Genomic DNA, 27,368 nt, shown 5'->3' on the forward strand with positions numbered 1-27,368 from the left:
AAATAATAGCAAATGAAACAACTGACAAAGGATTAGTTTCCAAAATATACAAGCAGATCATACAATTCAATACCAGGAAAACAAACAACCCAATCAAAAAGTGGGAAAAAGACCTAAACAGACATTTCTCCAAAGCAGACATACAGATGGCTAATAAACACATGAAAAGATTCTCAACATCACTCATTATTAGAGAAATGCAAGTTAAAACCACAATGAGATGTTACCTCAGACTGGTCAGAATGGCCATCATCAAAAAGTCTACAAACAATAAATGCTGGAGAGGGTGTGAAGAAAAGGGGATGTTCTTGCACTATTGGCGGGAATGTTAATTGATACAGCTACTATGTAAGATGGTATGGAGATTCCTTAAAAAACTAGGAATAAAACCACCATATGACCCAGCAATCCCACTCCTAGGCATATACCCTGAGGAAACCAGGGTTGAAAAAGACACATGTATCCCATTGTTCACTGCAGCACTATTTACAATAGCTAGAACATGGAAGCAACCTAGATGCCCATCAACAGACGAATGAATAAAGAAGTTGTGGTACACAATAAAATATTACTCAGTCATAAAAAGAACACATTTGAGTCAGTTCTGATGAGGTGGATGAACCTAGAACCTATTATACAGAGTGAAGTGAGTCAGAAAGAGAAAGATAAATATCATATTCTAACACACATATACAGAATCTAGAAAATGGTTCTGAAGAATTTATTTACAGGGCAGCAATGAAGAAACAGACATAGAGAATAGACTTATGGACATGGGGAGAGAGAAGCAGAGGGTGATATGGAAAAAGTAACATGGAAACTTACATTACCATATGTAAAATAGATAGCCAAAGGGAATTTGCTGTATGGCTCAGGAAACTCAAGAATGGGCTCTGTATCAACCTTGAGGGGTGGGATGGGGAGGGAGGTGTGATGAAAGTTCAAAAGGAAGGGGATATATGTATACCTATGGCTGATTCATGTTGAGGTTTGACAGAAAACAACAAAATTCTGTAAAGCAATTATTCTTCAACTAAAAAAAAAAAGGAATAGGAACGGGAAAATCACAAAAGAGAAAACTCAAATGGCCGATATTCATAGGAGGAAAATGATCATCCTCTCCAGTGTTTCACGCAGAACAAACTAAGACAACTATGAAATTACCATCTCACATGCTGCTTGTTGGCAAAGATTGTTTCCAAGGATGCAGGTAAGCGGGGCCAAATGAAATACGGGTGGGGTGGTGAATTGAAATGAGGTCTTAGGAAACAGTTGGAAAATTCTTAACGGAGTTGACAATTTGTACCCCCAGAACACAGCAATTCTAATCCCAGGTATATGTCCTAGAGAAACTCACACACAGATACTTAAGGAGATTTTAATAGCAGCACTACCTTATAATAACAAAAACCTGGAAATAATCTAAGTGAGGAGGGTATGAGATGGACGACCTCACTGATGGTAAAATGAACTACTGTGCAGCATTTAAAATCATCTAGGTCTATACACATCAACATGGGTAAACCTTGAACAGCATCTTGCATGAAAACAAAATCCTAGCTAGTTACAATACTATACCATTTAGATGAAACATTAAGATGAGATCTTGTTCTAGACACACACAGAGTGTGTAGGAAACTGGCTGAATAGAGATGAAAGTCTATCTTTGTGGGCTCCACCTCCATTTGATACCTTTTATGTAAAGCTGCAAAATAAATGATTGTTTACAGAACATACATACATAGTAAAAGTCTAAAAATATGAATAGAAAAGATAAAAACCAACTTTGGCATAATGGGCAAAAGGAAGGAACATGAGCCTGCATCTTTATTTAATTTCTTAAGAAATTCTGGAGCAGATATTGTATCATGTTACCATTTCTTCAGTATGGGTAATGTATTATGTAACATCATGCTTGTTCTATTTGCTCTATGCTATCCATGTCAGCAAAATATTTAATTCTTAAGACTTAAGAGTCTTGTGAATAAGAAGTCATGGGCTACCAGGGTTTTCATCTAGGGGCAGTGAATGGGACCACTCTGAACGTTGTAAAGGAGCAACAGAGGACAAAACGTTGTGTTTTGGTGATGTCACAAGTGATGCTTACTCAGCATCCTGTTACCACAAGAAATCACTGCTTTAAGCAGATGGCCCACATGATGCCACATAAGCAGAGGCTGTGGGGACTGGGGAGCAGGTCCCCAAGGCTGGGTGGGCCATTTGTTTCCCCAGTGGGGGCTGAAGGACATGCAGGCTATACCCCTGGGTGGGGGGCCCAAAGGATTCCCCAAATTTAGGGAGACAGGCAGGAAAGGAGGGGTTGGCTAGGCCAAGGGGAGCCCCAGTGGGAAGGCGTGGAGGCACAAGGAAGTGGTGTGTGGTTGGGACTCAGTAGTTTTGGAATCTCACTGGTAGCTTGAACCCAGCCAGGGGCACCGGGTTCAAGGGGTGAGCAGGGAAGATCAGAAGAAGCTTTGGAATCTGGACTCTGTCCTGAGGGATAAGTGGAGCCTTTGAAAGATTTTGAGCACAGGCATGACCTTGAAGGATCACCTGTTCAGTTTTTTGCCTTTAGGCAGATAAATGTCTAAATCTTTCCACATGGCGGGCTTGTCTTTTTTGCAACGTCTCCAAGGACAGAGACTCTGCAGTCTCCATCCTTCATCCCTCACAGTGTTGGAGCAAATATAGCTGGGAATGGAGAAGGTGACTGCTGGAGGGCAAGGCAGACAGGGAAGGGAATCAGGTGCAATTCTGGGAGCCAACAGGAACAGGGGTGGGGGAAGGGGAGGAGTGATAAAGCCATGAAGACTGCACTGGGTTGGACAGAAAGGGGTGTGCCCAGATGCAGAAGTCTGTAGCAGGAGGATCTGATGTAGTGATGGTGGCAGCTACCATCAGTACCATCATCATAAACATCATCGTCGTCACAGCAGCAAACACTGATACCTTGCTTGTCCTGTGTCAGGAAGTGATCTAAGAGCATCACACAATTCAGTTAACCCTATGAGGCAGGTATTTCACTATCCTCATTTTAAATACAAGGAAAATGAAGCAGAGAGGAGGACATGAAATCTGATTTTGGTCCCATAGCTCATCAGAGGCAGATCTAGAATTCACAAGCAGCCTGTGATCCTAACCATTACACTACACTGCCTCTCAAAAAGGAACACTGAGAGAGTCCTGGTAGACAGAGAAAAGTTGGCAGAGGGTGTATCTCAGGAGGATATTCAGTATCTCAAACCCATTGTCCACGTGGAAAGGGTCTCTCAAGATGAAGAAGAGAATGGGGTCCAGGTACAGGACAGTGTACCATGAGAGAAGGGATGACTGCAAGAAGCTTGTCTGGATGCTTGCTGTTTCACTGTGGAGTATCACAAACAGGAGGGAGGGGACTTAACTTACAAGCTCCTCAGAGGTGGTTTCCACTTCATTCTCAATATCCCTGATGAACTGTGGTGCTGGAGAAGACTCTTGAGAGTCCCTTAGACTGCAAAGAGATCAAACCAGTCAATCGTAAAGGAAATCTACCCTAAATATTCATTGGAAGGACTGATGCTGAAGCTGAAGCTCTAATACTTTGGCCACCTGATGCAAAGAGCAGACTCATCAAAAAAGGCACTGATGCTGCAGAAGACAGAAGGCAGGAGAATGGGACAACAGAGGATGAGATGGTTAGATGATATCACCAACTCAACAGAAATGAGTTTGAGCAAACTCCAGGAGATAGTGAAGGACAGGAAAGCCTGGCATATTGCAGTCCATGGGGTGGCAAAGAGTGGGACACGACTGAGCGATTGAACAACAGCAACAACATCCCTGTTATAGGGATATTCCTATTATAGATAAGGAAGCAGAGGCTCTGCAGGGTAGAGTAATGGGCTTACTGTCACACAGCAAGCAAGAGGCAGATCTGGAGGAAGACAGATTGTTCAAAAGTCCTGGGCTTTTTTCTATTATTGCCTACTGCCTCCCTGGGAATTTCCCAAGTCTCCACCAACTGGATACAAGTGCTGGCCCAGAGTCAAACTACATTTGCTTGCTAATTTCCCCAAAGAATACACACAGGAGTAAATAAAAAGGAAAGCCAGCCCAGTACCAACTGTGAACTGAAGATAAGAGAAGACCACAGGCCAAAATCTGGGAGGAATTTCCCCTAATTGCCATGGTCCTGGATATGAATGTGGAAAGAAACCAACGGCTATATATACCCTTGAGTCACAAGAGGAAAACACAGTCCTGAAGAAGTTGAGAAACCACGCTAAATAGCCCCTGTGCCCTGTGACCAATACCAGGACACTGGGGAAAATGGATTAGAAAAAAAAGTTAGCATAGTACTTTTGAAAAGATAATGAAGATCAAGGGAAAATAAACATTATGCTGACTGGGGCAGCGAGGTGGGGGGTGGATAACTGAAAAAAAAATCATTGTTCAAAAAATGATACCTTAAAATATCCAAGAGGATATGCTCATTATGAAATAGAAATAGGAAGCTATAGGAGAAAAAAAGTTGAAATAAAGAAACAGAAAAGAAAAAAAAATGTTAAGAAACTCAAAAGCTAAGTGAAAAATTAAAATTACATTGAAGGTCACATAGGATTAATATGCAGAGGACCAACTTTAGATTTTCTCAGAGTTAGGATGGAAAAGGAATGAAACAGGAAGATAGAAAGTGACAAATAAGAAGAAAGAGAACAGAAGTTCATCTTAAGAATTTTATGTTACACAGGGAGGAAAACAAAACAATAAGAGAAGAAGTAATAATTAAAAAGATACTAACAGAAAACAGTACTGGGTGGAAGAAAGGCCCGAGTTCACATATTAGAAGAGCTCCCTGAAAGCCAAGCAAAGTAATATAAAAAGACTCATTCTGCACAATATAAGATTTTACATAAGTAAGAAAGATTATAAGCACTGGGCAAAACAAAACAGGTTCTCTGTGAGGGATATAATCAAGTCATCCTCTAAATTCTTCCCTACAAAGTACAAGACACAATGGACAGACAGCTAAAAGTATATCCAGTGATGCATTCTGCCCACCATTTTACTTAGAGGAAGATTGTGGTGGGCACCATTTATAGTGTATCCAGCAGCCACTTACCTGCCATCTTCTTTTCCTAAAGAAACCTGATTTAATTCAGGAGAACAATAAGTTGAGCCCTGAGGGTACATCATTACAGATTTAAGCTATTATATTCATCTCTGCCAGGTAGGTACCCATCTTCTCAGCCTCCTTTGCAGCTAGCAGTGATTTTGTTTGGTTGATGAAATTTAAAGGGAAAACCTTCCAGAGCCTTCTGAGAAAGTCTTTTCCTTGTAAGAAAGAGAATCATTCTCAGAAAAAAAAGAGCTTTTGCTGCCATCTCCACCCCATTCCTCATACAGTTCTAGTGTCCAAAGCTGTAGCAGCCATCTTACAACCAGCAGGCAACATATATGAAGATGTGCTTTCAACAGTCTGAGGACGACGGAAAGGAAGACTGAGGCTCAGAGACCTGGGCTGACATTACTGAGCCTCTGTCCCATTCTGACAGCTCACTCCAGACTTCTTCTTACCATTGTCTACTATTTAATCTAGGGTTAGGTTTCCTATTCCTTATAACTGAAAACATTATGAATATGTGTTAATAGGAAAAGCACAAAATGGAAGTCCACCATAATCAGTACATAAATAGGCTAAACAAAATTAAACAAGTTTCTCAAATGAAGGCAATAACAGTTTTTACTAAATTAATGGACATTAGTTTTAGTTTTTACTAAACTAGTTTTAGCTTTTACTAAACATTAGATTTTACTAAACTAATGGATATTCAGAAAACTAAGACCATGGCATCTGGTTCCATCACTTCATGGCAAATAGATGGGGAAAGAGTGAAAACTGTGGCAGACTTTATTTTTGGGGGCTCCAAAATCACTGCAGATGGTGACTGAAGCCATGAAATTAAAATTGCTTACTCCTTGGAAGAAAAGTTATGACCAACCTAGACAGCATATTAAAAAACAGAGACATCACTTTGCCAACAAACGTCCACCTAGTCAAGTCTATGGTTTTTCCAGTAGTCATGTATGGATGTGAGAGATGAACTATGAAGAAAGCTGTGCACTGAAGAATTGATGCTTTTGAACTGTGGGGTTGGAGAAGACTCTTGAGAGTCCCTTGGACTGCAAGAAGATCCAACCAGTCTATCCTAAAGGAAATCAGTCCTGAATATTCATTGGAAGGACTGAGGTTGAAGCTGAAACTCCAATAATTTGGCCACCTGATGCAAAGAATTGACTCATTTGAAAAGACCCTGATGTTGGGAAAGATTGAAGGCGGGAGGAGAAGGGGACGACAGAGGATAAGATGGTTGGATGGCATCACCAACTCAACGGACATGAGTTTGAGTAAACTCTGAGAGTTGGTGATAGACAGGGAGGCCTCGCATGCTGCAGTCCATGGGGTCACAAGGAGTCGGACATGACTGAACGACTGAACTGAACTGAATGGACATTATGAATCTCCTAGAGGTGACCTGCTTGAAATAGGAAGCATTTCTATAATTTATTTGACAAAGGAACTTTCATTTTCCTTCTAGGAAACATCTGGAAAAGTAGAGTTCTATGTAAAACACTATGAAAAATATTAATAGGATATTGAGATTAACATTTTATCACCCAAGAACTGTATATTCAACCATTTTTCTTTCATGGGAAAAGTTAACAAAAGGATTATCTTTAAGTTTGCAGAGGGCTTGGAAAACATTTTTCTTGAGTAACTCTCTGATCCCCAGTATGAAAAATTACAAAGTTCTCTAGTCAACTGAGAAATGAATTACAATTAACAATTCAAATGTAAGAATTTTAAAGGATAAAGAAATGACAATGTAAATAAAACCATTTAGAAAAATTAGCTGTTATAAATGTAGTTACAAAAGTAAACACCAAGACCAAAAAAATATTCTGGGACAAGAAAATTTAATGATTAAAGGATCTATTTAATAATAATTGGATTTTAGCCTAGGCAGCATTTTGTAGATTTGTTTCTCCCTGCTATTTCCTGCCAGGTACAACTATAACCTGTGGAAATAATGTAAGATATAACCAAAGGAGAACTCCCAAAGGTGCTAAGAGGAAGGTGAACAAGTCTGGGAACCAGCACTGGAGGAACAGCATGGTGCAGGATATTTTAACCTTCACCCAGTGGAAGAAAGCAACCCATATCTGATATTTCCTGTCCCTAAATCTAGCAACAGAAGGTAGGCTCATTCCTCCCAAGACTGAACGGGAGTCTCTTAGACCACACCAAGCAAGCCCACAAAGGGCCATGGGGATCTACTGGGGGCCCCACTAGATAAGCAGCCAAGGGAAGTGCTTTCCTTCTCTGGCAGGCTTGAAATTCCCCTCAGTCATGGTGATTAACAAGGGAGCCTCAGCAAGAAGGATCTCCACCCAAATAAAGGCAGCACCCAGGAAACCTCTGTCTTCATGGGTTGGAGACTCTTTACTTCTGCCCAGAGTTTGAGGGCAAGAGCAAAATGGATCTCATTGTAGATTCACTGGATCAAATGGATCACAACAAGCACCTGGCCTGGGGAACACCGTTTGGTCCCCAGAGGCAGAGGAGAATCCCACCACAAGACATACTTAGCTAATGAAGCCTTTCCTTTCCTGCCTGAACGTCTCTTTCCCCAAGAAAAGACACTTGTCAACCTGGCCTAAGGACATCTCCTTTCCACCTCTTGAGCAACACAAGGAGGGCCCAACTGGGGGCCCCTGCAGCATCAGATAAACTAAGTTGACCAAAGTATCATCCCAAATGCTCTGAAACGAAGGTGTCATCAGAGACATGGCCCAAAAAAATGTAAGACAGGATCTACATATTAAGCCTAAAGAGGATGTTGTTGTTTTTGTTTAGTTGCTAAATTGTGTCCAACCCTTTTGTGATCCCATGGACTGAAGCGCACCAAGCTCCTCTGTCTGTGGGATTTCCCAGGCCAGAGTACTGGAGTGGGTTCCATTTCCTTCTCCGGGAGATCTTCCTGACTCAGGGATCAAACACACATCTCCTGCACTGGCAATTGTATTATCTACCACTGAGCCACCAGGGAAGCCTAAAGAGTATGATTATCTACTAAATAAATCTTTAAATGCTAAAATACATTAACATATAAGGCAAAAATTCTAGCTTATAATAGAAAACCCCCTATCATATAAAAAACCAAGAAAATCACAACCTAAATGAGAAAAGACACTCAACAGACACAAACACTGAGATGAATCAGATGTTGGAATTAAATGACAAGGATTTTAAAGGAGACATCATAAAAATCCTTCAACGATCAATCACAAGCTTTCTTAAAACAAACTAAAAATGAGAAAATCTCAACAAGGAAATAGAAGTTATTAAAAAAAAAAGAACCCAATGAAAATTATAGAACTGAAAAATATAACTGCAGAAATAAAAAAGTTATTGAACAGGAGAGTAAAGTAGAGATGGCAGAGGTTAGAATCAATGAACTTGAGGATAGGTCAATAGAGTTCACACAATATGAACAGTAGAAAAAAATAGACTAAATGAAAAAAACAAAAGAAATTCAGGGACCTGTGCAACAATAAAAAAGTTACAACACTCATCTGAGTCCCAGAGAGGGATCACAGAATGATAAACAAGAATGATCAAAGAAGTGGCTAACATTTTCCAAATTTGGTAAAATAACAATAATAATAATAATAATAATAACATGAACCTACAAATTGAAGAAGTTAATCATACCTCTAACTGGATGAACCCAAGTAAATCCATTCTAAGATATTTCAGAATTAAAGTTTAAAAAATTAAAAACTCAGAAAAATTCTGGAAAGCAGCCAGAGAGAGATGATGCATTACCTACAATGAGAAAACAATTCAGATGACAACAGATTGCTTCTCTGAAATCATGGCAACCAGAAGGAATTGGCATAACATTTTTCAAGTTCTGAGAAAGAAAAACAACTATCATCTGCAGGACACAACTGGCAAAGTTATCCTCTAGGAATGAGGGCAAACCAAGAGAATCTCAGATGAATAAAAAGTAAAAGAATTTGCTGCTATCAAATTTATCTTTGAAGACTGCCTAAAGGAAGTTCTACAGACAAGAAAAGAAATGATGAAATAAAGAATCTTGAAGAATCAAAAAGGAAGATGGGATATTAAAAAGAATAAAAATATCCTGCTGCTGCTGCTAAGTCACTTCAGTCGTGTCCAACTCTGTGCGACCTCATAGACGGCAGCCCACCAGGCTCCCCTGTCCCTGGGATTCTCCAGGCAAGAACACTGGAGTGGGTTGCCATCTCCTTCGCCAATGCATGAAGGTGAAAAGTGAAAGTGAAGTCGTTCAGTCGTGTCCGATTCTCAGCAACCCCATGGACTGCAGCCTACCAGGCCCCTCTGTCCATGGGATTTTCCAGGCAAGAGTACTGGAGTGGGGTGCCATTGCCTTGTCCAAAAATATCCTAGGTCAATACAATAAACTGTTCTTTTATTCATGAATTTTATAAGCCATATTTAATGACTGGGACAAAATTATAATACCATCTGATATTGATACGTCAAAGTAGAAAGGCAAAAGAAGTTAAATGTAAGTACTGTCTTCCCAGTCCACCTAAAGAGGCAAAATGTTGATACCAGTAGATTGTGAAGACACAAATATGTACTGTAATACCCGAATCAACCACTATGAAAACTATACAAAGAGATACACTCAAAAGTACTGTAAATAAATCAAGATGGGATTCATATAAGTGTTCAAGTAACCTGCAGAAAGATAAGAAAAACAGAGGAACAAGGACTAGAACAAACAAAAAGAAAACAAATAGTAAAATGGCAAACATATACTTCAATAATTAAATAGGAATGGTCAAATTACAGCAATCAAGACACAGAGACTGACAGAATAGGTAAAAATACAGCCCAATTGTATGCTGTTTACTATGCAAATATTAATTTTAAGAAGCAGGAGTGGCTATATTAATATCCAATAGTGTAGATGTGAGAGCAAGAAAGTTACTAGAGGGAAAGAGAACATTACATAATGGTAAAAGGATCAACTCACCAAGAGGATCAGTAAAAGTACATATGATCTTAAATATGGACACAACAAAAGAGAAAAAAGAGCCTCAAAATACATGAAATAAAATGAATAGAGCCTAAAGGAGAAATAAATCTTCAATCATAGCTGGGGACTTCAATACTACCCCTCTTAGCAAATTACAGAACTGCTAGAGAGAAAATTGGCAAGGATATAGAGACCTAAACAGCACAAACAACCAACTTAGGATCCAATTTACATATATAGGACACTCGACCCAACAACAACAGAAAGTAAGTTTTTAAAGTGCTCATGGAAATTTCACCAAGACATATCATATCTGAGACTATTCAACAAACCTCAAAAATTTATATAATTGAAATCACAGAGTTTGTTCTCTGATTATAATGGAATAAAACTAAAAACCAGTAACAGAAAGATACTAGGAAAATCTCTAAATACAAGGAGATTTAACAACACATTTCTAAATAATTTATGATTTTAAAAGACTATAAATAAAAATATGGAGAACTGAATGAAAAGATAACATGAATCTACAATCAAAGTTCCTAGAAAAAGGGAAAAACAAAAAACCAAATACAAAATCCAAAACAGTCAGAAAGAAGGAAACAATAAAAATAAGAGTAAAAGCCAATGAAATTGGAAATGAGAAAATGATACAGAATATCAATGAAACAAAAAAGGAGAGCTTTGAAAAAATGCAAAAAACTTTGCAAAACTCTAGCAAGAGTGCCAAAAGTAAAGAGATCTAAATAAATGGAAAGGCATATGTTCATGATGGAGAGACTCAATATAATAAAGATGTCAGATCGCCCCAATTTCATCTATAGGTTTAATGTAATTCTATCAAAATCTTAGCAAAGTTTAGTAGATATATACAAACTTATTCTTGAGTTTATATGGAAAAACACAGACTCTTAGAATAGCATAAACAATCTTGATAGCAAGACTAAAGTAGAAGGAATCATGTACTTGGTATTAAGGCTTTTGATATAGTTATAGTAATCAAAATGGTGTTACATTGGCAGAAGGATAGACACATATACCAGTGGAACAGAATAGATGCCCAGAAATAGAACAGACAGAAGAGGATATATAGATGGCATATTACCACTGGAAAAGCTTGGCCATCAGGGAAATGCAAACTGAACAGTCAGCTATCACTACATTTCTAACGGAATGGCTAAAATAAAAACACTGACAATACTAGACCTAGTGAACATTTGGAGGAACTGGATCATTTCACATATTGTTGGTAAGAAGGTAAAACATCCCTGTCACTCTGGAATACAGTTTGGCAGTTTCTTATAAAACTAAATATGCTATTATTTTATGATGCAGCAATTGCACTCAAGGGCATTTTTACTCAGTTCAGTTCAGTTCAGTCACTCAGAGTCAAGTCTGATTCTTTGCGACCCCACGGACTGCAGCACGCCAGGCTTCCCTATCCATCACCAACTCCTGGAGCATACTCAAACTCATGTCCATTGAGTCGGTGATGCCATAAAACCATCTCATCCTCTGTCATCCCCTAGCATTTATCCTAGAGAAATGGAAATGTATGTTTACACAAAAACCTGTACACAAATGTTAAGAGCAGATTTATTCATTCATAATAGCCCAAAACTTTAAACAGCACAGATGTCACTCACAGGTGAACGGTTAAATTAAATGTGGTACATCCACACCATGATATATTCACCAACAGAAAACAGCTAACTACTGATACACACAACAACTTGAATGAATCTCAAGGATATTATGCTGAGTTTAAAAAAGTGAATTCCAAAAGGTTACATACTGCATGATTCTCCTTATAAAAATATTTTAAAATGACAAAATCTTATGAGCTAAAAACTGAATAGTGGTTAGCTACAGTTAGGGATGGGGGGTAGATGTATGAGAGTATGATGACACTGTTCACTGTCTTGAATGTGGTGTTGGATACATGAAACCTCCACATCTGAAAAAACTGTCGAGTAGTGAACCTACACAGACATGAACATAAGTGCACATAAAATAAGGGAAATATGAGGAATACTGGTGAATTTTATGAATGTCAAAATCCCATTTATGATAATGTAATATGACTTTGCAAAACATTGCCATTGGGGGAAATTGGGTGGATCTTTCTGAATAATTTTTTAACACCACATGTGAATCTACAACCATTTCAATAAAAATGTTACAAAATCAGAATATGTAATAACAAGCTATATTAACAGAAATTGAGAAGAGAAATGAGAGAATAAATATAAGCCCATTTTTTCTTTAAGGAAATGTCAGAAGTTCTTTATTCCTTTCACTTTAATATTCAGAAAATGTAATTTAAAATACATATTTCATAAAGGTAAAAATCAGGAATAGGAATATAACAAGAAGAGCTATCTTTATGTTTAATTTAGAGGATAAAGCATACAGAACAGTATAGCAAAAGACAGAAAACAAAGGACACAGATAAAAACGAAACTATATGACAACTGAACTGTGAATACACATCAGTTATAAACCAGTGGATTAAACCACTTTATTTAAAGACAAATTCTCTCAGATCAGCTTATAAAGACAAGTCTGACATGATTCTTATAAAGAGAGGGACACCTGAAAAAGTAGAATTTTTTAAAGGAAAGAACACGGCTAAGGAAATAACCAGTAAAACCAACAACAACAAAAGAAAATGAATCGCTGCTACGTCACTTCAGTCATGTCCGACTCTGTGCGACCCCATAGACGGCAGCCCATGAACTGAGGTTAGTGTTACTATCAGAAAAGGAATATTCAAGATAAAAATAGTGGGTGGGCCAAGAAGGTTATTTGTAGATATAAATGGTAATAATAGATGCATCATGGAAATGACACTATTGTATTTAGTGACGAGCTCTGCCTCCAGCATAAAGCCTGTCCCTGTCCCCTTGTCACTACCTTAGTTGCTTCCACCCTAGTGCAAGCCATCAACATGGCTCTCCTACTTTTGAATAACTTCCAGAGTCCCCATCCCCATTCTAAGCCCCTATATTCCATCAACAGTGGATGGAATTATTACCACAGCAGTGATAATGTTATTTGCATGTAAATCAAAATATACCCCTCCATTGCTTAAAATACTCCAAAGAGTACTGCTTCTACATAAAATCATATCCACACTCCTTGTCTTGATGGGACCTGAGACAAAGAGTTCTCCCATAAGTGTCAATTCACTCCCTCTCCTTTTTTAAAATTTTCAAAAAAAGTTTTAGCCGCACTGCTCAGTATGTGAGATCCTAGTTCCCCAATCAGGGATCAAACCAGTGCCACCTGCAGTGGAAACGTGGACTCTTAATCACTCCACCACCAGGGAAGTCCCCCATAAACTCTTTCTTGCTGCTGCTGCTGCTGCTAAGTCGATTCAGTCTGTCCGACTCTGTGCGACTCCATGGACGGCAGCCCACGAGGCTCCACCATCCATGGGATTCTCCAGGCAAGAACACTGGAGTGGGTTGCCATTTCCTTCTCCAATGCAGGAAAGTGAAAAGTGAAAGTGAAGTTGCTCAGTTGTGTCAGATTCGTAGCGACCCCATGGACTGCAGCCCACCAGGCTCCTCCATCCATGGGATTTTCCAGGCAAGAGTACTGGAGTAGGGTGCCATTGCCTTCTCCGATAAACTCTTTCTTAAACAGCAACAAAAAGGAAGTGAAAGTCGCTCAGTAATGTCTGACTCTTTGCAACCCCATGGACTATACAGTCCCTGGAATTCTCCAGGTTAGAATACCACAGTGGGTAGCCTTTCCCTTCTCCACGGGATCTTTCCAACTCAGGGATCAAACCCAGGTCTCCCGCAGTAAAGGTGGATTATTTACCAGCTAAGCCACAAGGGAAGCCCAAGAATACTGGAGTGGGTAGCCTATCCCTTCTCCACCAGATTTTTCTGACCCGGGAATCAAACAGAGGTCTCCTGCATTGCAGGCAGATGCTTTACCAACTGAGCTATCAGGGAAGCCCAATAGCAAAATAAATAAATAAATAAATAACCCTTAATTTAAAAATCTGGGACCATGGCTGTCCAAAAGAAAGACTACCATTTCCAAACATGCCTTGCTGCTGGGTGTGGCAACATGACCAACTTCTGGTCAACCACGTGACTAGCTTCTGGCCAATTGGACATAAATAGAAGCCACATATGCAGCTTCTTCAAAGATTTGTGTTCCATTTCCCTTCATTGGCTTTCTGATGGGTGGATGCAGATGTGGACATAAGCCACCGGGATAGGGTGATATTGGAGGATTTCAGAGTAGTGAATCAGATGGCAGCAGAGAATTGAGTAAGGGTGATTTCTATTTGCTTCTATTCTGTTTGTACCACTGTTAGATTGGTTTCAATCACATTCTGCTGAATGTATATCCCAACATAGGACCTATAGTGTCCCACAAAAGCTGATCTTTACACAGACATCCCCAATCTCATCTCCTACCACTTGCCTACCAAGCTCTAGTCAAGCTTGTCCCTCCTCAGGGTCCTAGAATTTGCTGTTGCCTCCCCATGGTGAACATTTACCCTGGAGGTTGCACTGCTGGTACTTCCTCATGATTTAAGTGTAAGTTCAAACATCATCTCCTCAGAGAAGTATTTTTTTCATGTTCTATTTAAAGTTGTGTAGTACCTAACCTGGGGATTTCCTGGTGGGGAAAAAAAAAATCCCCCTATTAAAGCAGGAGACCGGGGTTTGATCCCTGGAGAAGGAAGACCCCCTGGAGAAGGAAATGGCAACTCACTCCAGTATTGCCTTGAGAACCCCATGAAAAGTATGAAAAGGCAGAAAGATAAGACACTGAAAGATGAACTCCCCAGGTTGGTAGGTGTGTAATATGCTACTGGAGATCAGCAGAGAAATAACTCCAGAAAGAATGAAGACACTGAGCCAAAGCAAAAACAACACTCAGCTGTGGATGTGACCCGTGATGGAGTAAAGTTCGATGCTGTAAAGAGCAAGATTGTATAGGAACCTGGAACGTTGGGTCCATGAAACAAGGCAAATTGGTAGTGCTCGAATAGGAGATGGCAAGAGTGAACGTCAACATTTAGGAATCAGCAGACTAAAATGGACTGGAATGGGTGAATTTAACTGAGATGACCATGATATTTACTATTGTGGGCAGGAATCCCTTAGAAGAAATGGAGTAGGCACCAATAGTCAACAAAAGAGTCCAAAATGCAGTACTTGGGTGCAGTCTCAAAAATGACAGCATGATCTCTGTTCGTTTCAAAGGCAAACCATTCCATGTCACAGTAATCTAAGTCTATGCACCTACCAGTGATGCTGAAGAAGCTGAAGTTAAACAGTTCTATGAAGACCTACAAGACCTTCAAGAACTAACACCCCCCAAAAATGTCCTTTTCATTATAGGGGACTGGAATGCAAAAGTTTGGAGTCAAGAGATACCTGGAATAACAGGCAAATTTGGCCTTGGAGTACAGAATGAAGCAGGGCAAAGGTTAATAGAGTTTCACCAAGAGAATGCACTGGTCATAGCAAACACCCTCTTCCAATAACACAAGAGAAGACTCTACACATGGACATCACCAGATGGTCAATACTGAAATCAGACTGATCATATTCTTTGCAGCCAAAGATGGAGAAGCTCTGCTGCTGCTGCTAAGTTGCTTCAGTCGTGTCCGACTCTGTGCGACCCCATAGATGGCAGCCCACCAGGCTCCCCCATCCCTGGGATTCTCCAGGCAAGAACACTGGAGTGGGTTGCCATTTCCTTCCCCAATGCATGAAAGTGAAAAGTGAAAGTGAAGTCGCTCAGTCATGTCCGACTCTAAGCGACCCCATGGACTGCAGCCTACCAGGCACTTCCGTCCATGGGATTTTCCAGGCAAGAGTACTGGAGTGGGGTGCCATTGCCTCTCCCTGGAGAAGCTCTATAAGTCAGCAAAAAACAAGACAGGGAGCTGACTGTGGCTCAGATCATGAACTCCTTATAAAGTAGGGAAAACCACTGGACCATTCAGGTATGACATAAATTAAATCCCTTACAATTATGGAGTGGAAGTGACAAATAGATTGAAGGAATTAGATCTGATAGAGTGCCTGAAGAACTATGGACAGAGGTTCTTCACATTGTATAGGAGGCAGTGATCAAGACCATCCCCAAGAAAAATAAATGCAAAAAGGCAAAATGGTTCTCTGAGGAGGCCTTACAAATAGCTGGGGAAAGAAGAGAAGCAAAAGGCAAAGGAAAAAAGGAAAGGAATACCCATTTGAATGCAGAGTTCCAAAGAATAGCAAGGGGAGATAAGAAAGCTTTCCTCAACATGAATCCACCACGGGTGTACACCAATACAATATTGTAAAGTAATTAGCCTCTAATTAAAATAAATAAATTTAAATAAAAAAAAGAAAGCTTTCCTCAGTGATCAATGCAAAGAAATAGGGGAAAACAATAGAATGAGAAAGACTAGAGATTTCTTCAAGAAAATTAGAGATACCTGGGGACATTTTATGCAAAGATGGGCACTATAAAGGACAGAAATTGTATGGACCTAACAGAAGCAGAAGATATTAAGTAGAGGTGGCAAGAATACACAGAAGAACTATACAAAAAAGATCTTCATGACCCAGATAATCACCCAGGTGATCACTCACCTACAGCCAGACATCCTGGAATGTGAAGTCAAGTGGGTTTTCAGTTCAGTTCAGTTCAGTCGCTCAGTCGTGTCCGACTCTTGTGATCCCCATGAATCACAGCATGCCAGGCCTCCCTGTCCATCACAAACTCCCGGAGTTCACTCAGACTCATGTCCATCGAGTCAGTGATGCCATCCATCCATCTCATCCTCTGTCGTCCCCTTCTCCTCCTGCCCCCAATCCCTCCCAGCATCAGAGTCTTTTCCAATGAGTCAGCTCTTCGCATGAGGTGGCCAAAGTACTGGAGTTTCAGCTTCAGCATCATTCCCTCCAAAGAAATCCCAGGGCTGATCTGCTTCAGAATGGACTGGTTGGATCTCCTTGCAGTCCAAGGGACTCGCAAGAGTCTTCTCCAACAAAGCATTATTATGAACAGAGCTAGTGGAGGTGATGGAATTCCAGTTGAGCTATATCAAATCCTAAAAGATGATGCTGTGAAAGTGCTGCACTCAATATGCCAGCAGATTTGGAAAACTCTGCAGTTGCCACAGGACTGGAAAAGGTCAGTTTTCATTCCAATCCCAAAGAGAGGCAATGCCAAAGAATGTTCAAACAAAGAATGTTCAAATATACTGCACAACTGCACTCATCTCACACGCTAACAAAATAACGCTCAAGATTCTCCAAGCCAGGCTTCAACAGTACATGAACCGTGCACCTCCAGATGTTCAAGCTGTATTTAGAAAAGACAGAGGAATCAGAGATCAAATTGCCAACATCTGCTGGATCATCGAAAAAGGAAGAGAGTTTCAGAAAACCATCTACTTCTGCTTTATTGACTATGCCAAAGCTTTTGACTATGTGGATCACAACAAACTGGAAAATTCTGAAAGAGATGGGAATACCAGACCACCTGACCTGCCTCCTGAAAAATCTGTATGCAGGTCAGGAAGCAACAGTTATAACTGGTTATGGAACAACAGACTGGTTCCAAATAGGAAAAGGAGTACGTCAAGGCTGTATATTGTCACCCTGCTTATTTAACTTCTATGCAGAGTACATAATGAGAAACACTGGGCTGGAGGAAGCACAAGCTGGAATCAAGATTGCCGGGAGAAATATCAATAATCTCAGATATGCAGGTGACACCACCCTTAAGGCAGAAAGTGAAGAAGAACTAAAGAGCTTCCTGATGAAAGTGAAAGAGGAGAGTGAAAAAGTTGGCTTAAAACTCAACATTCAGAAAACGAAGATCATGGCATCTGGTCCCATCACTTCATGGCAAATGGATGGGGAAACAATGGAAACAGTGACAGACTTTATTTTCTTGGGCTCCAAAATCACTGCAGATGGTGACTGCAGCCATGAAATTAAAAGATGCTTGCTCCTTTGAAGAAAAGTCATGACCAACCTAGACAGCATATAACAGCATATATTAAAAAGCAGTGACATTACTTTGCTGACAATGGTTCGTCTAGTCAAAGTTATGGGTTTTCCAGTGGTCATGTATGGATGTGAGAGTTGGACTATAAAGAAGGCTGACCGCTGAAGAATTGATGCTTTTGAACTGTGGCGCTGGAGAAGACTCTTGAGAGTCCCTTGGACAGCAAGGAGATCCAACCAGTCCATCCTAAAGGAAATCAGTTCTGAATATTCATCAGAAGGACTGATGCTGAAGCTAAAACTCCAGTATTTTGATCACCTGATATGAAGAAATGACTTATTTGAAAAGACCCTGATGCTGGGAAAGACTGAAGGTAGGAGAAGGGGATGACAGAGGATGAGATGGTTGGATGGCATCACTGACTCAATGAACATGAGTTTGAGTAAGCTCTGGGAGTTGGTGATGGACAGGGAACTCTGACATGCTGCAGTTCATGGGGTCGCAGAGAGTCAGACATGACTGAGCAACTGAATTGAACTGAACTGGCATTGTCTTTCTTTGGGATGGGAATGAACACTGACCTTTTCCAGTCCTGCGGCCACTGTGGAGTTTTCCAAATTTGCTGGCATACTGAGTGCAGCACTTTCACAGCATCATCTTTTAGGATTTGAAATAATTCACCTGGAGTTCTATCACCTCCACTAGCTCTGTTCATAATGATGCTTCCTAAGGCCCACTTGACTTCGCATTCCAGGATGTCTCGTTCTAGGTGAGTGATCACACCATCATGGTTATCTAGGTCATGAAGATCTCTTTTGTATAGTTCTGTGTATTTTTGCCACCTCTTCTTAATATCTTCTGCTTCTGTTAGGTAGGTCCCATTCTGTCCTTTATTGAGCCCATCTTTGCATGAAATGTTTCCTTGGTATCTCTAATTTTCTTGAAGAGATCTCTAGTCTTTCCCATTTTGTTGTTTTCCTGTATTTCTTTGCATTGATCACTGAGGAAGGCTTTCTTATCTCTCCTTGCTGTTCTTTGGAACTCTGCATTCAAATGGGTATTCCTTTCCTTTTTTCCTTTGCCTTTTGCTTCTCTTCTTTCCCCAGCTATTTGTAAGGCCTCCTCAGAGAACCATTTTGCCTTTTTGCATTTATTTTTCTTGGGGATGGTCTTGATCACTGCCTCCTGTACAATGTGAAGAACCTCTGTCCATAGTTCTTCAGGCACTCTATCAGATCTAATTCCTTCAATCTATTTGTCACTTCCACTCCATATTCATAAGGGATTTGATTTAGGTCATACCTGAATGGTCTAGTGGTTTTCCCTAGATGGTTGGATGGCATCACTGACACGAGCTCCAGGAGTTGGTGATAGAAAGGGAAGCCTGGGGTGCTGTAGGCCATGGGGTCACAAAGAGTCGGACACGAGTGAGCGACTGAATTGATCTCAACTGTGGATTTTAGAGGCTTCATCAGCCAGACCCCAAGAAGTCTCCACTGGCTCCACACCTGCCTTGTTTCTTTCTCTCTTCCCTCTGAACTTGAATGCAAGATATTACCCTTACAAGACCCAGTCCTCTTTTAGATAACTTTGAATGAAAATTCTATGCTTTCCTGAGGTCGACAGGATATTCATATTACACACAGACCCTGTGTGTTAGACTTTTAAGTAGATTAAATAAAGAAAACAACTTTACCTGTAACATGGGAAGATTCCACTGGACATAAGCCAGGAGTTTCCTAGATATGACCAGTGACTTTTTCCTCTTTTTGCCTGAAGTTACCTATCAGCCCAACCCAATCACAAAGCTGAGAGCCCATCATGAATTTATTTAGAAGGGATATTTAAAATTAGTATTAACATTATTTTTATTCTGATTATGAAATCAATGCAGACATTCTTCTAAAGGGTGAGTTTTCGATATACTAACTGAATATAAGGTGACTGATACATTGGAAACTGCAGCTGGCCTCAGGCCTCCTGTGGCTTCTGGAACAAGTAGCCACCCAGCTGCTTGGGGTGACCACTGCTTCTCAGAGGCTTTGCCTGAATTCTTTTCCTCCAGGCAGCTGGCAGTCACCATTTTGATTATAAACTCTCATGTAAATTTTGTGTACTTTATTTACCATAGCAATGAGTACATGTATTAGAAAGTCTAACCACTTTTTTTTGGCACTGAAAACAGTTGTTTTACAATGTGATTTTGTTAATTTCATTGAATAATAACAGAATAGATCCTATGGCCTAATTGTAGAAATTTCAGAAACTACATACAAGGATAAAGAAAATTTACATTCACCTCTATTCCAAGTCATAATTAGTATTGTCAGAATTACTACATTTTCCCCAGTTTTTGTCTCTGTATGAATATAAATGGATATATAATAGTTGTAGGACAAGGATGTAATTACACTGTAAATTAAAATCTCTAGATCGTAGAGTGAAAATATTATTTTAAAAAATTGCACAATATTCCATCTTTGTAAGTACATTTTTCTACACCTCTAACTAATTTCATATGACAGAGTCTTAGACGTAGAATTATTTTTAATTATAAGGTTTAACATTGGAAAAGTTGTAGAAAACTATCAGCAAATAGTTTTCAGAAAAGTTTTACAATTTACATTTCTACTGGTAGTATATGAGTTTGCCCATTTCCTCCCTCTTGACAGCACTATTATATGTTTTATTCTTTTCCAACTTGGTAGGTGAAAACTGTTATCCAATTACTATTTTAGTAGATATCCCTTAGATTTCTAGTGAGGTTGAGAACTGTTTTAATGTTTGTTTAAAGTATCCATCAATTGTTATTTCTTATCCCACTCATCTGTTATCATATCTAGAGGTTTCCATATTGTTTTAGAAATGCTCTCCACATATACCTTAGTCTATTGCTGTATTTTTTCCTATTACTTTTTAAACTACTTATTTCTTTATTTATTTGGCTGCTCTGGGTCTTAGTTGCAGCATGCAGGGTCTTTAGTTGTGGCACCTGGGATCTAGCTCCCTGACCAGTGAGAGAACCTAGTGCCGCTGGGACTGCCAGAGAAGTCTCCCAATTACTTTCTGAAACATCCTTTCAATAGTTTAATAGTTTTTATTTATGATTCTTCTGTTGCTTTAATGCTTAGAAAGGCAATTCCTACTTAGAAAATTAGTTACATATTGACATGTAATTCCTCCATCTTTTAAAACAGTTAAAACATATACTGTTATATGGACTAAAGACCAATGATACTTATAAATATGAGTAAATGAGGGAAAAACCCAAATGACCAAGGTTTGAATCAGACCAGTAAGCCTTACTGGATGCCTGCCCCATGTGCCAGGATCGCTGAAATCTCAGTAGCTCTCAATCTTGGGCAAACATCAGAGCCACCTGGAGGGTGGATTGAACCCAGATACCAGCTCCACCCTGGAGTTTTTGATTCAGTACTTCTAGGGTGGGGTCCAGGTGTTTGCATATCTAACATGTCCCAGGTGATGCTGATGCTGCTGGTTCAGGAACCAGACTTTGAGAACCTCTCCTGAGTTTTCCATGCTCCATATTTCGCAGGCAGTAAAATCGCTTTGGGGATTCAAGCATTCACTGTCAATCTAACAGGCCTCATGATGGGCATGGCTGCTGAAAGCTATTTGGTTCCTAAGATGATTAAGAACAGCAGCTTTGGATCCCAAACTCCGATAGAGTGGCACGTTGACAAAATATTGAGGAGAGAACCATTCTGTTAGTGCCAGATTTGATGTAAGAAGCGACTCTGCCTGCTGGAATGCAAGTTATCCATAAAAGAACAAAAGTCAAAATCCTGGTATTTTCTAGGTCTTGGTCACATGCAACAAACACCTCATGTGAATGAATATAATTTCTTCTGTCTCACTTGCTTTCCCTGCAAGTTTTATCCAAGGTAGACCTCACAGGGCAGATAATTTACAGTTTCACAGATGAAAACATTGTAGATACTTCATAGTTATTTGACTAGCTGGGGACTATATTTACTTTCCTTTCATCTTTTTCTGATTATACAAGTAATGCATGCCCATTGTGAAGCTTTTGAAAAATATAGAAAGATATGATCACTCATCATGCTATCACATATGGAATGTCACTGTCAATAATACTCTGACATATTTTCCCCAGTTCTTTTATGCATAAAAGATTTGGCATCATATTGTACCTGGAGCTTTCCAGAGTGTTTCTTTCCTGTGCACACAGATGTGAGATAAACTAGACCTGTGTGTAAACAGGCAAGTAAAAACTCACTCTGGAGCAGGCACAAAGAGCAGGAAGCCCTGTGAGTTTCTTTGTTCTTAACCTCCAGCCCCAAACCTGTTCCCACACATCCAATGCCATCCACTGAATAGATCCATTTGCTTAAATATTGATGTGTTTCATTTCTTAAATCAGAAACTGTAAATTAGGGACTTCCCTGGTGATCCAGTAGTTAAAGATCCACCTTGCAAATGCAGGGGACTCGGGTCTGATCCCTGATCAGGGGCCCAGGATCCCATATGCCGCAGGGCAGCTAAGGCCCATATACTTGCAACTACTGAGTCCACGTGCTTTAGAACTCGTGCTCTTCAACAAAAGAAGCCAATGCGCTGCAATAAGACCCAGCACAGCCAAAAAAAACCCTGTAAATTAGTCAAGTCTTAGTGAAGTTTATGCATAAGATAAAAACGTGAGCCAAGGAGCCAAGGTGTTGGCTCCTTCTACAGGTACAGGTAAGTCCTGATAGTAAGACACCACTGGCTCCTCTCCTAGCTAAGGGTGGGACTCATCTCTCTCTCTTTAAAGGGAGAAGAGTTTAACAGAAGTGTTGGTTGAACCTGGATCACCAGAGCTGCATGATCTCCCGTGATGCTGGTCATTACCTCTGCCATTTGGTCGTTACCACAGTCTGCGAGCTCGTGGCAGAACACAGCTGTGCACAGTGCTGGAGGTCATAGAGGAGGAAAGATGAAGGGCTGTTGTGGGGACTCAGGTGAACCCTCGATGCAGATGTTTCACAGCATGGGAGCATCTGTTGCATTAGATACCTTCTTGGGTACAAGTGGCCTTGTGGTGTGTGGTGCAAGTGACTGGCAGAATAAAGTGACTTTGAGGATGCTGCTGCTCTACAGTTGCAATGGAGTTGAAGTGTTGAGCATGAAAGCCCTCCCCCGCCCCCACCCTGCATCTGGCCCTCTCAGCTCCTCCCTCCCCTCCTCTCCTCTCCACCACTAACATACACCAAGTTCTGCTCAACTACATCACAGCAGTAACAGCCAACACACACGACTTTGATGAATAAAGGAGAAGACAATAAGAATTCCACAGGTTATTATTTGCTACACAAGGGAGAGGTTCTGAACTGGCAGCCAAGAAATCTGTGAGTCTCACACCCAGACTAAGTACCCAGGGAGGACAGACACTCTGGGGCATGGCCCTCGTGTTAGTAGCCAATCAATTCCATCTTCACTGATACCAGTTTCCTGCAAAGAGCCAGGCGCTCAAAACTTTGGGGATGAGCACCAACTGATAAATAGCCCTTTTTGCAGAATCCCAATTGATTTTCTTCTCCCCTTGGCCCTGTAGGCTAGAATGCCAGGAATGAGTGAGCCTTGGAGAGCAGACTTAATTTGCAAGGTGAGCCTAGGGCCTGGTGGGCTCACTTCTCAGAACACAGAGAACATCCATGGTCAGTTTTCCTCTAAGATAGGGAGAAACCAAAACCTGAAAAAAATGAAAGACCGTGACAGCAGTGTCAGGCCAGGAAGCTGAAGCCAAAGTACAGCCACATTCCCCTTTGTGGTCGCCGGTCTCCAAGGCGGTCCTCAATGACCCCTCCTCTGGGGATTCACTGGGAGGAGTCCTCTCCCTCCACTGAATGCGGATGCACTTTGTAACCAATAGGACTGAGGTATAGTTGAATTACAGTGTTGTGTCAATTTCTGCTGTAGAGCAAAGTGACTCAGTTATACATATATATATACATTCTTTTTCATATTCTTTTCTATCGTGGTTCATCATAGAGTATTGAATATAGTTCCCTGTGCTATACAGTAGGACTTTGTTGTTTATTCATTCTCCCCATACCAGTTTGCATCTGCTAATCCCAAACTTCCAATCCAACTCTCTCCCACCCTCCTTCCCCTTAGCAACCAGCACTCTATTCTCTGTGAAGGACTGTCTTAAACATCTTTTGTAAAACCCATAGTGATTGTTAGACTACGGGATAAGTAACAAGTTCTTACTAAGTACTTGTTGGTTATATGCAAGATGATAGATTAAGACTAGAGGTACACTGCCGACTGCAATCCTTAACTAGATGAGAGAAATATCGTTGGTTAAGGGAAAAAACACATCAAGAAATTAAAGAAACCACCCTGTGTTGGAATGGTGTTTTACATGTCTAAACTATAATTCAATTTAACTTGACAAATTATATTCACATCTTAAAAATAATTATTGATGAGCCATTCCCCAAATTCCATAATCATAAAATAATATTCACATTTTAAAATTAAAGAATATAAAGAAATGACTTATAGCACATCAAAATAGTTCAAAGGTCATTGTTACTTGGAATTTCTAAGACAGCTTGCAGATAGAAACAGAAGCAAATTGAGAAGTATCAAATACAAATTTTGAGATAAAACCCTTCTTTCCTCTTGAGAGATAGGATCCAAACACACAAGGCAATCATATCATCCTCTCAGCAAGGACCTCCTGAACCAGGAATGGCAGTGAGCACAGGTAATACCAATATGTCCTTCCTAGGTGTCTTCAGGAAAAAGGCTTTTGTGAACCAGAAGAGGAGGAATCTCATTTCTCCAAAATGTAAAACTATTTTTGAAATAAGGAATAAATAGGGAGATATTTCACTCTTCCAAGACTTAAAAGAGTATAGTTTTGATACTTGTTTTCAGGGGACCTAGGAGAATCTCAGGGACAGGGGAGCCTGGTGGGTTTCCGTCTATGGGGTCGCACAGAGTTGGACACAACTGAAGCAATTTAGCAGCAGCAGCAGCAGTATGATCTCAACTTAGTTGTCCAGTTCAAGAAATGTACATCAGTCGAGCCCAAAAGAGAGCTTCATATGCTGAACATAAGCTCAAGAATTCACAGTCAAATGTTAGTCCCAAACCCATGTTTACTATCAAATCTAATCTTTAAACAAAATCTTAACTCACCTGCCAGAATATGCTGTCTATTGTGTTTCCAAGAAAACCATCGCGACCTTCTGAAGACACCAGTTTGGGGCCAAGAATGGTCATGAATTCATCAAAATCCACCTGGCCATCCCCTGGAAGGAGAAGATATAAGTATGAGTTGAAAAGTAGCTGAAATTGACCTACCCAATGTTTATTTCATTATTTCACTGGAAATATGAAATAAACATCTCCGTGAAATAAAATCATGAAATAATTTGAAATAATGAAATAAACATCTGGGAGTAGATGAATAAAATAAACATGAAATAAACATCTACATGCTTTTCTACACAGCATGACCTTGATCAATGAAGAGCTGGAACCATTTCTGAAAACTGTGCAACATCTTAAAATACCAAAAGACAACCAAAAGAAACTGGCAACAATTAGTACCTCCAATACCACCTATCCCTAATCATTTGTTACTATTTATATCTAAATCCCAACCAACACCTCCCACAACCTCACAGGTACTGTAATTCCTGGACCCCAAGTTGCCTAGCTGTACAGGAGAGAAATCACACCTTTATCCCAATCTCTTCCTTCATACTGGTCAATCACACATAGATTTAGTCATCAAGTCTTACTGATTTCACTTGTTAAATACCTGTAGCTGCTCTACCTTCTTCATTAATTCAATTGCTAGTCCAGTTCCAAAAACACTGTGGTAGGAAAACGTTTCCAAGAATGAATGTTCTAATAATAATTACAATATTACTAGTAGAATGACTTTTGTCCTCATATTCTCACCTCCGTACTTTCTTCCACACAGTTGAGTTTACTTCTCCCAAAGCCTATCTGATCCTGCTTTATAAACTTCAGTGGCATCTTTGACCAAAAATAAGGAAACCACCTCAGAACCCACCCACCTCAAGTCCCATTATGCCTTTTGACACCTTTTGCTCCCCACCTCTGCACAAGATGTCATGCTATTTCGGAGCTCCAGACCTCTGTACACACTGTTCCCTCCATTTGTCTACTGGGTAATCTCTAACTTGTTTCATAAGATGAAGCTGAAATATCATGTTCTCTTTTGATATTTTTCCTGACCATTTCTCATCTCACTAGACGGAGTTGGGCAAACTTCTGTTTCTCCTACTAACTTAATGTGCACCTGTTTAGAACTGATTACCCTCTATCTCAGCCACTAATGTGCATGCCTGTCTCCCACCTAGATTGTTAGCTCTGCAAGGCCAAGGACCCAGTCTGAAAAGTCTATATTTGATACCATGGTGGGCACTCAAAGTGCCCTTAGAGAATGAATGATATCTCTTGCTTGTATTTTCTTTGCTCAGTTCAACATGTATTGGAACTTCCATGCTAGAGCTGACACTGGCCAAGTGAACTTAGGCCAACTTAGACAAAAGTGGACCTTCAGGGCATGGCCTGAGCCCCCAGGATTCATCAGTGTGGCATTCTGCACGGACTGCTTGGGAGGGTGTCTCCACCAAGAGTCACCACACCTTGGTCCCAGGTGAAAAAGACAGCCCAGGTGGCTGCATACAAGCTTGCCAAAGTGCAGACATATCAATCCACTCCCAGAGTGTAATAGCCTTCCATGAGCCTTTGCTGAAAACCTACTTCCAAAATTCAAGCAGATGTCATCATCAAGATGTCAATAATTCAGAAAAAGACAGTCCAGGAACAGATCCAAGTGTAGATAAAACTTCCAAGAGGATAGGAGAAGAATGACAAGTCAGTGGGAAAGGGAAGACTAAGCCACCAAATGGGGTGGGGCAGTCCAAGGACCACTGAGAAAGGAATGTACCTCTTACCATTTGACAAGATGAAAGGATCTAAAATTTCACCCTGGCTGGTCATCATCAGCCGACAACAAGTTAGCATCTTGCCTTTCAAACCAGCAAATACTTCTTAAAAGAATACTGTTCAATGCTGGCAGAGATGTGGAGAAGACACGAGCTCTCTTATGCACCCCTGTGTGCTCATCCTGAACACTGACTAGCAGGATTCAAAATGCTGTATCCTGCTGGTTCCTTTTCACTTAACAACTTCACTTTTAAAGAAAAAGACAAAGCAAGGAAACTACCTTAAATGCAGTCCAAGATGTTTACCCAAAGATAAATCATCCAGTATTTGTGAAAGTAGAAAGCT

At 40.3% G+C, this 27,368-nt stretch overlaps 1 protein-coding gene across 5 annotated transcripts in view; it reads right to left on the bottom strand.

Annotated features, from left to right (window-relative positions):
• CALN1 (calneuron 1) overlaps positions 1–27,368 on the bottom strand; it is a 532,935-nt gene that overhangs the window by 159,585 nt on the left and 345,982 nt on the right. For all 5 annotated transcript variants that reach the window (XM_027526973.1, XM_027526978.1, XM_027526976.1 and 2 more), the window contains exon 4: positions 25,236–25,348. In XM_027526973.1, coding sequence (XP_027382774.1) covers positions 25,236–25,348 — 113 coding nt within the window. The remainder of the gene's footprint in view (positions 1–25,235; positions 25,349–27,368) is intronic.

The sequence above is a fragment of the Bos indicus x Bos taurus genome, chromosome 25 (genome assembly GCF_003369695.1).
Source record: "Bos indicus x Bos taurus breed Angus x Brahman F1 hybrid chromosome 25, Bos_hybrid_MaternalHap_v2.0, whole genome shotgun sequence".
NCBI lineage: Eukaryota > Metazoa > Chordata > Mammalia > Artiodactyla > Bovidae > Bos > Bos indicus x Bos taurus.